This window comes from Apis dorsata, unplaced genomic scaffold, assembly GCF_000469605.1.
Source record: "Apis dorsata unplaced genomic scaffold, Apis dorsata 1.3 scaffold_502, whole genome shotgun sequence".
Taxonomy (NCBI): domain Eukaryota; kingdom Metazoa; phylum Arthropoda; class Insecta; order Hymenoptera; family Apidae; genus Apis; species Apis dorsata.
In genome coordinates, this window is record NW_006263732.1 from 262,421 (window position 1) to 272,924 (window position 10,504).

Below are 10,504 nucleotides of genomic sequence, written 5' to 3' on the forward strand. Positions count from 1 at the left end.
CGACCGCGTTAATTTTTCGCTTGCCTTTTGCGGTTGATGGATACGCCGGCCATATGGTCAGGACATGCTGGATTTTCATGAAAGTTCAAACGCTCGTTTTTCTCTTTTGGGATCCTTCAGAGCCTCTTCCTGCCAGCGTTTTCTGCTTTTTTTTTTTTTATTTTTATTTTTCATTTCCTCTTTTTTTCGACGTACAATGCGCCGTTGGAACATTGTAACAGCGAGAACGGCGCAACGTGTATATTTTTATGTAATTTATGTAGTAACTTGAATCCGTAGCGAGACTCTGTGGAAAGCTTGCTACCTTCGACGATGAAAATATAATATTCTTACGCATTCAATGCGTAAGATACGCATTTGTTATTTACGAAAAGTGCTTTAAATATTATTATTTCGAAAAAATTTTCTTTCTTTTTTATTTTTATAAAAATTTCTTAATTGTCATTCAATAAATCTATTGGTGGATAGAGATTTGTACAAAATTTAGTGAATATGTGAATTAAGAATCGGTCGAGTTGGCTTTCAAAAAATTTTTATTGTTTATTTATACGCGTTTCGTTCTGCGTTTATTTTGTAAAACCATGGTTTACACATATTGGATTTATTCCACGGTTGCAACGAGAGCACGAAAATGTAAAATTTTTTCGGTGCACGTAAAACGATACCATTTAAAGTGTGCCACATTGTTACTAATAACAGCGCTATTATCTACATATTAAAAAAATTTTTGTTCTTTAGGAAAGAACAATGAAACTTTCTTTTCTATCTACTATACCTTTCATATCTTCCTCATTCAACCAAACTGGAAAAGTAATTTTAGTAAAAATTGCAATAAAATGGAATTTCATAGAACTTGTACAATAATTTTGACAGTTCTTTTATTATCTGAAAACTACATTTTTTGATATTTTATTATTTATAAAAAATCATGGCCACGATGTATAATATTGCACTATATTCATATTATATATAGATTCAAAAGATTCTTTATTCTATGTTTCTTTAATTGTTTGCCAATAGAAAAATAAAAAAATTTTTATATTAAGTTGCAAACATAAATATACTTTTATTTCGTTATGACATTAAATAAACATATGACATTTTTTATTAAAAAAATTTAGTATCGAGAATTAATTTTCAAAAAATGTTCTATATATATCTTAACACCTTACATATAGAACTATAATAGTTGCAACAATAAAATATTCGATAAAGATACAGTTTAATATAGTCATCTATTGTATTTCAAAATATTCCTCTTATCTTCTTTTCAAAAAGAGAAGAATAAAAAAAAGAAATAGAATAAAAAAAGGAAAGAAAAATAAAAAAAAACAGAATTTTCGAAATCTTCCACGCAAATCTTCATATTCATCCAGGAGCAACAAAAGAACAAATTCAAATTCTTCGATATTTCGAGCCGCTCGTCGCTGATCTGTCGCGTCGATAAAAAGAGATCGAAAACGACAACTGGTGCGGTTGTAATGTTGTCGGTTTATTGGTCGCTCGTGAACGTTGTAAGGTTTGCGTGCTTGTATCAACGCCCACGGCGGCCTAGGTGACGACAACGTTTCCGATATATCGAAGTTGAGACGTATCTTCATATTAACCGCCTACGCGAGAAATCGTTTCCATTGTTCAGCAGAGTATCGCATTAATTCGCGAACTCGTATAGAATAATTGATCTACCCACGATGAATCGCATGGTTCCTCTCCTTAATTACACGGACAGCCATTCTGATCTGCTCATCATCTTCATTCGTCGTACCCAGGTTTTGTATTCTTTAGCTCTATCGATAAAACTGTTCGATCGAAAAAGACGTTACGAGTTTGAATTATAGTTTACTCCGTAATTCGTTTCTTTTTCTATTTAAATCAAATTATTCAAATGACGAATTGTTTATTATTTCTAAATGCATTCTCCCCCTCTATTTTGTTCTATTTTGTAATCATGATTACACGTAAAATTCACAGTTTTGTATGAACTTCCGATCCCTCTGGTGGCATTAGCCCGATTATACGAGAGAACGCAATACGCATGCGCAAATATGTGTGTAGAAGAACGAAGTTTCGCGAAACCGGTGCCACTTCAGCCCGGAAAACGATTATTAGTACGGGACACGCCGCCACTTTGTATGCGTGGTTCGTTTCGAGAGGGAAAGTTATGTTATTTTCGGATATCGTCTCTCATACTCACCTGGCACACGTTTTGCGCGAAAGTCTTCGTAACGCTTTGATGCTTTGTCGAAGCGTTTAATCGCTGTAACTCGAGATACATAGCGTTTGGAAACGCCAATGGGTGGCTATGCTCGAACGAATGTGCTTGTGCAATGTTCAACTACTTTGAATTGTAGAAAAAATTTGCTTAGAATTTTGGGAGAAACTTATTTTCGAATAAAGTTTATTTTCAGATTATTTGGTAATAATACAAGATTATTTGGTAATTAAGTAGCGGATAAATTTTTAGGTTAGTTTGTGTGGAAATTTGCATCAATGTAAACACGAAGGTTTCTCTTATTTTTATATTTATTTCATTCTTAAATTAAAAAATTCTTTTAACAAGAACTAAAATCGCATACACAAACCTTGTAACGAAAACGCTAATTTTAAAATTAAATCGAGAAATACTTGAAATCCAACTAAGGCGAAAGTAACCACAAAATCGCAAGAGTTAATCGCTACGTTCCAAGAAAATCGCAGTCGGTTCCTTGGGTGTCGTACGACAGAACCGACAGTAGCCTTCTCTTTCCGAGGATGGTCATGCACGGTGAGTTTACGATCAAGAAAGGAACGAGGGAAAGAGAAGAGGAGGATGTTTTATGTATTCGTTGCACGAACGCCGTTTATTGTTACACCACACCTAACGGCCAGGCCCGAAATTGATGACAATTGCGCGCTGGAAAGGAACACGCCGCGGATGAATCATCTCCCGCGTTCTTTTCCTCCCTGTGCCCCGACCTCTTTGTCTTTTCTGGGACCAATGACTCGACCATGTACCAGAATTAACCGTGATTTCTCCGGAAGACAGGCTCTCGAAAATATCGGCTCTATTTAATCTTGTCATCATATGTCAATTATGCGAATCTTTGTTGGATCAATTTAGTATGGTATGTTAGTTTTGATTATTTTTTTCTATCATTAATCTTCTCATAAACATATCGTTTTTTAGTTGCAAATAATTTAACCGCAAAAAAATTCAAAAGCATCAACTTTCTAACAAACATGTAAGGGATTAATCAGAAGATCGACACGTAATTAAAATCAAAGTCAACTATATTCACGAAACTCTTTTAAACCAAGTATGTATTAAAATTTTTTCCATGCCTACACTAGCATGATATTTATCAGACGCAAGAAAATCGAGATTTTGCTTTGCACAAAGATAGATAGGTCAATGATGTGCCGTATCGTGTTTGCGTCTCGGAAGAAAGAACAGGAACATCTACGAAAGAAGGTGAAATGGACTAACGTGGAAGGAAAGAAAAGAGAACTTGACGATAGCTGGCGCGATGATACGATCTCTCATCAGCAATATGAAGCTAACAAAGCTCGACTGTACTTTTGGTAACCAACAATATGAGGCGTCGTCCCTTTGCTCCTTTCACCGTGCAATTTCTGCCTTTACTTCGATCAAAGAGAACGATTCTCCCGGACAGTTCGGCTTGTTTCGAGTTAGATCGGATTGAGATCGTTCGAGTGTTTAGACACTAATCAACATCTCTTCCTAGCTTTGATTCCCTTTGCTTGATCTTGAATGCCTCAAGTGGGATGATATAATCAGATATATCATAATCTTTTTTTTCATATAATCATTTTTTTAGAATTAAATTCTTTAAACATTGAAAAATACTTAATAATACATATAATAAATTTTTATAAAGATTCTCAAAGTACATAATTTTAATTTAATATCGCATATACGATTCTCTTTCAAAATTTTTGATCTCTTCAGATTAACTTGTCAAAGCAATTAACAAGCTAAAAGATAAAAATAACCATCCCAATTACGTTTCATCGACAGAAAAACTAGATGTCATTTTGCAAAAAAAATCTGTTCTCATTTTCATTTTTTTTTTTCAGCTTCCTTTATTTGAGACAAAAGCACGTTTGCCACGGGAATTCGACAGCGATTCCGATTAAAAAATTACGTTCGACTGGCAACGCCGATAAATATTTTATCCCGGATTAAATGGAAAATCATGTTGGCCGGTGCCCATTGTGCAATCTACGATCCTTGTTCACTTTCGCGTTGTCGTCACCGTGCTCGTCGTCGTCGGCGTCGTCGTCGTTGTCGTCGTCATGATTCCTGGTGTAGAAATCTCTCTTTGCCCGTTTCCTCTTTGTCCTCGATCGACGATTCCCGAGGTCCTTTAATAACGACCATCGGTGATTTATCGACAACGCCACGAAGAGTGGTCCGCCGCAGCACCAGATTCCCAGATAGATGGACACGGTTGGGAACAGGTATAAGTACATCGACCTCCGATCGATTTTATCCCGTGCCTACGGCTTTTCCTCCATGGCCGCCTTCCGCTTAACATTTTCATTTCATTTCGGTGATTCGATTAACTCATTTGCATCACAGGTAAAAATTAAAGATGCATCCTTATGTATCACTGTGAAATTTATTGATCTGATTTAATCTGATAAATTACGACGTAATCTCGTTAATAATATTTGATCCCTGTTTAAGATATACAAGTAAAATGTTAAATGAATATTATTATCAATTATATATTATACATTTAATATATTATATTAATTTTATTAACAATTTGGCCGAACCTTATATTATATCTTGTTTCAGTTGGCTATGTAATAAAACGACGAAATAATGATGGTGCATCAACTTTCTCCTCGCTTTCAAATCATTCCTAATTGAACCAGAACAAACTCTAATTGAAAGTATTATGGAGTAAACAAAAAGGAAATATCCACTTCCGCATCCTGAACTTCCGATCGCATGGAATCCTCGTTAGACACGTGGTGAAATGGAGAAAAGAAAATTCCTTTTCCCCTATATCCGGAAACTGGTCAAGGGAATCCCAACAGAAACAATATCAGTGATTTTCACGTGAAATTTTTCTTTGTCAGATGTTAATCAGCCATTCGATTGATCATAACGATCGCATAAAACGATGATAATTAGAAAACGATCGAAAATCCGAACATTCAACCTATCTATGATCCCTATTAATCCATCCAAGTTCCATTGTACATTCGATAATATTGAATCTCGTTAATAATCGACTCGTCGTCTCGATTGCGATTTTTCTTCTTTATTTTTCTTCATCTTTTTCTCTCTGGTGAATTCAGAATCATTCCGAATCACCGGAAGAATTGATTTTTCTTGCACGACACGGTTCTTTGGATCGTATTCGTAAGATTTTTCGCTTGTCATGTTTAGTTGCTTTGTTGACCAGTGTTGCTTTCAGAAAGTTATAGAGTTTGATATGAAATGCGGAGGAAACATTTTATGAATATTGTTGTTATAATTTTACTACATTTTTTAAAGAAAAAATTGAATTTTTATCTTTTAATTATATTAAATTTGTTTAAATTTTTGATGAATGCATCATGAAAATAATAAAAAAATAGTAATATTTTAAATTAATATTCTATCAAATTTAAAATGTTCCTTTTTCTTTTATTTCTTTATTTTTAAAAAATAATTTATATATTTTCAAAAATATTTTGATATGGAATATTTTTAAAGAATATGTACTATTTTTTCATGTAGTATTTGTAGACAAGAGAAAGTCTAAGCGGGCTATCCTTTCATACATGAAAACCGGAAATTAGTAAACTGTTACTTCATGTAGCAATGATTACAATTACTCCCGTACGTTTGTCAGACTCAACAAAACAATGAAAATTTTGCATGGTGAAAGCGACTAGTACTCATTGACTAGAAGTACCGGATGTACTTACATTCACATAGATTCTACGAGAGCTATCGTTCCGCGATTTTGATTATGAAATATACTTTATTCAAAATTCCATTTCATTCCACGTATCTTTATATTTTAAAAATTATATTATAATTCGATACGTAAAATAGATTCATAAATATAAATATAAGTATAGTCAAATTTGACTAATTTTATTTCAAATGAATTTAACATTTCGAAATAATTTTCTAAATTTTTAAAATTAACTCAAATTTATTCTTTCTATATAATATCTTATATAATATTTATATAATTAATTTTGATTAAAAAAACAAAACAAAGATGAAACATTTCTTAGAATTGTTAATTTGACATAACCTATTCAATTAGCAAGACTCTAATTGTATTCTTACTCTTACTTTTATATAATTTCTTATTTCATTAACCTATACAATTAAGAAAAAGAAGAAAGAAAACTCCATTTAAATCTATATTAACGTTCTATAACAATTCAGTAGCTTGTTAAAATTTTCACATCAATTTCATCGAAACGAAAATCGTCTCGCGAAAAAAAACAAACGTACTTATTCAGTTCATAAATTGCAGATCTGCGCATGCACCTGCGCGAAGAAACTTCGCATGAAGCTTGTACGCGTCGCGCAAAGAGGAAAGTCATGACTTGGTCGTGGGTGGCATGGACCATTTGAACGTACAATGCGAATGCAGTCACGCTGATACGCGTCGCATAAACGCTCTAGGTATTCTCTGTATATATACACATTCACCCTTGTATATAAACTTATAGAGGAAACAGGTTAGAGAGCCACGAGATGGCGCGCATTTACATAGTATACGAAGGTATACGTTTTCACGCCGATTCCACCGGTAGTCGTTGATGGTGGCAAAGTAATAAGAAGCGGCTTAGTCGACAGATTGCCTTTTCGTCCCGTGCCGCGTAATAGTGGCTTCTTTTCCTAACCTGACACGGCTTCCTTCGATCTTTTCAGAGGAGAAAGGAGAATCTCTTTGCTATTGGTCCTCTTCTTCAGAATCGCTTCACAACGATGTCGAATAATACTTTCACTCTCTCTTTCCAGTGCTTTCCTTTGTGCAATTGCCATGAGGATATTTTAACAACACTGTTGATCACAGGAAGATCGTGATTTATTTGTTTTGTAGATTGTGAATTATTTCTAAATAAAATATGAGTCATATGTGTGTTCAGTGATAGTGTTTGTATGTGATTATGTAATTGAATAAATAGATGATTTGAGGTTAGGATCAGAAGCTACATAAATCGTAAGTAAATCGATTAAAATTGGATTGCTTCTTAAAAAAAGAGAATGTTTTAAATTATTTTAGTACGAAAGTTTAATCTTGGAAAAAGAAATATACGATAAAAGGTATACACATAGTTCCAAGATATATTCTATACTATATTATTTAATGTTCTCTTAATTGTATATATGAAACGATTTCATGTGTAAAATTTTGTTTGTGATAAATAGTATATAGTTTATGTAGCTTTCCATAGCGGAAGATGTTAATATTGGGTTAGAAAATAGCTATTACTGCACATTTATTTTTTATTTTATACTTTGATTTTCATTTATAACAATTTAATTATTAAATTGTGAAAAAATATACATTTATTATATACTGTTCTAGATTTTTATAATGATAACAAAAATTTTAACTTATTCCACTTTTTTCTAAGCTTTCCACTTTTTTCTGTCGTTATAATATATTCTGTCTACAATTTTTTTTACACCAGTAGGTACAATTTGTAAATATTTATAAGATTAAATTACACGACTGTATATATAGAAGGAATAGCGATAGTTAAATAATAGTTGCGTAGATTTATTAATAAACGAACCACGTGATTATACGCAATTACACATGCAACTACTCTTAAATCTTAATCTATGATTCATTCGATGATATCAAACATCTTATAAAATTTGTATGTCTTCATTTATTTATTTTTTTTTTGTTTTAAATAATTTCCACTGAAATATTATTAGATTTTATAATCATATTGATAAAAAATTTCATAATTTTCATTTAAATTTATAAATGACGCACTCGCTCTATATTTTATGCTACTTTACAATTATTCTTTTTTTTTTATCTTAAGATCAATTAGGCTAATTTGGACGGACTTCAAAGAACTAAGGAAAACAATAAGTTGCCTTTGTTTTTTCGCGTTGAATTAACCAGCCGCGACGTTTGATGGTCGAATAACCCAGTTTCGCGGTTCAGTGACCAACGTTTTTTGGACAAATGCTGAAGATTTACACGTTTTTAATCTTCATATCTCTTTAATACTTTAATATAATTCATAGATTTGATTAATTTCATTTTTTAATTCCAATTAAAAATGATAATTTCCTTTTATCAATGATCAATGAATAATTATATATCAATAATCGATGATTTGATATCAATTGAGTATGATCCATGTGTAATGATAATCGTGTATCGTACTCGAGGCATCGGGCAGGGAACATGAGGCAAGTAGCGAAGAGAATTGGGCGCGGATGCGAAGGATCGAAAGATTGCATTGCTGATACCGCGTGTTCGACACGCTGCGGAACACGTGTACCGATACAAGTCGAAGATCATCCGCATAGGACATCTTTTTGGGCATGCGCCGTGTGGATGATCGTTGCAAAATCATTCGGGTTTCGAACTTTCGATTATATTAAAATTTTTTAATTTTATAGTAATTAAACGAAACAAATTAATTAAATGAATTATAGATTCTAAAAAAAATAGTAATCCGTTTATTAATTTTTGCTAATAATAAATCTAAAAGGAATTAGAAAAATTAATAACTTTAATTTTACGAGCAAAAGAGATTAATAATAATTCTTATATATATTTTTATAATTCTTATATCTATTTTTATAATTATATATCTTATATATATTTTTATAATTATATATAATTCTTATATATTTTTAAATACATAGTTAAATTTTTTTTAAATTTACCTTTTATATCTCAATTAAATATCGATTAAAGTAATCCCATTATTATTTTCTTCGGATCAAAAAACGAACGATTAGAAATCCGAAACAATAGCCCGGACAATGAAAGATCAAGACGAACCGTTCCATTTTTATTTCTCGGAATGTAGGTCTCCCTTTGTCGCGACGAGTGGTGGATGTAGGAGTGGAGATATCGCAACCCTCGACTCGCGGTGACGTAGGAAAAGTTCGTTTTAAAACGTTAAAATATTGTGCCGCGCCTTGTGATCCGTCTGGATATTCGAAAATTTGCACGTGCGGAAATTGCGAGGTCTGGCAGCGAAGGTTATTCGAAGTGGCGGGCACAATAAAATCGCGGCAGCGACGATGCCATCGAATGGAATCGAAAGTGGGACGGCTTAATCCCAGCCGAAATCTATTCGCGGCAAGATTCATTCTTCGACCCTCTTAGCACAACAATGGCTGCTCCTGCTTCCGTTTCTGAACATATCATGAACCGTTCCACGATCCTCTCGATAAACGCCTCTTCCTTCTTCATCTCTGATCCTGCTCCTATGCCTTCCTATGATTATACGCTTTAATTAACGACTCGGTAACTCGTATACGATTCTCGGATCGTCTCTCCTTTTCCTGGCAGATAATTAAACATTTTACCATACTGCGTGAAAATTATGGTTTTTTATATTTATACGAAAAATCCTTACGATCAGTACATTAAAATCCTGTCTGTTACATTTTTCGCGTGTCTCAATCTTTTTAACCATATCAATATCCTTCCATCGAATCCACGGGAGAAAAATATTGCAAACAATAATCTCCATAAAACAACGACTCCCTCTCTTTCGTTATCCTGTATCAAAATGTTCATCTAACGAATACATAACTTCAATCTTCCCAAAAATACACCAGCATCGTTCCATCGCTCTCATAAACGATTATTCCCTTCCCAATCCCAGGTATCCACCTCCCATCCACCTGACCTCCTCACGCACATCCCCCAAAAACCAGTTTCGCTCTCCAAGGTATCTAATTTCCCGATGTTGCAAGTCTCGTTCATTCCCCCACAAACCATCTGGCGCGCTGTTCTCGTCGGACGTTACATATCGTATCGTCTCTCCTTAAGCGCTGAAAAACGCGTAACTCAAAGTCGCGAATCGATCTCGCGGGGTCAAGTGGCCCTCTTCTTGGCCTAACGGTATTCCCAATTAGGGGCAGGGACGGGAGAATCGAAGTCGTCGATTCGCGGACAGTCTGCGAAGTCTGTGAGTGCAGCGTGATAAAAAAAACAAAAAAAAAAAAAAAGAGGGGAGAAGTTGGAGAGAGAAAGAGTGAGAGAGGGAGGGGGAAAGAGGGAGGGAGAGAGAGGGAGATTCGGTTCGGTGTCTCTCGGTTGGCAACCGTCGACGCGACGAAATGCTCGACGTGTGCCGATCTCTCGGTGGCCCTAGGCTGCCGGTTCTTACGCTACTGGGATCGATATCCCGGGAGGCCAAACAGTAAACAGCCGGTTGGTCAGGATAGAGGCGGTGGTGGGGCTGCATAACATGGAGGCACCTACTGCCTTCGCCCGCCGCCTACTCCCTCCCTCCCTCTCTCCTTCTCTCTCTCTCTCTCTCTCTC

At 34.5% G+C, this 10,504-nt stretch overlaps 2 protein-coding genes across 3 annotated transcripts in view; both read left to right on the forward strand.

Annotated features, from left to right (window-relative positions):
* LOC102680953 (neurogenic protein mastermind-like) overlaps window positions 1-10,504 on the forward strand; it is a 223,730-nt gene that overhangs the window by 85,255 nt on the left and 127,971 nt on the right. The gene's annotated exons all lie outside the window — the stretch shown is intronic.
* LOC116186191 lies at window positions 3,232-4,646 on the forward strand. Its single transcript, XM_031512708.1, has 2 exons — window positions 3,232-3,561; window positions 4,078-4,646. Exons 1-2 carry the CDS (start codon window positions 3,332-3,334, stop codon window positions 4,184-4,186), a joined length of 339 nt encoding a protein of 112 aa, XP_031368568.1. The 5' UTR covers window positions 3,232-3,331; the 3' UTR covers window positions 4,187-4,646.

Bases quoted from the DNA above. Each gene is read 5' to 3' on its own strand.
- LOC116186191 (XM_031512708.1), top strand. From the start codon at position 3,332: ATGATATTTATCAGACGCAAGAAAATCGAGATTTTGCTTTGCACAAAG. The intron at 3,562-4,077 runs GTAACCAACAAT...TTTTTTTTTCAG, and splicing joins AAAGCTCGACTGTACTTTTG to CTTCCTTTATTTGAGACAAA.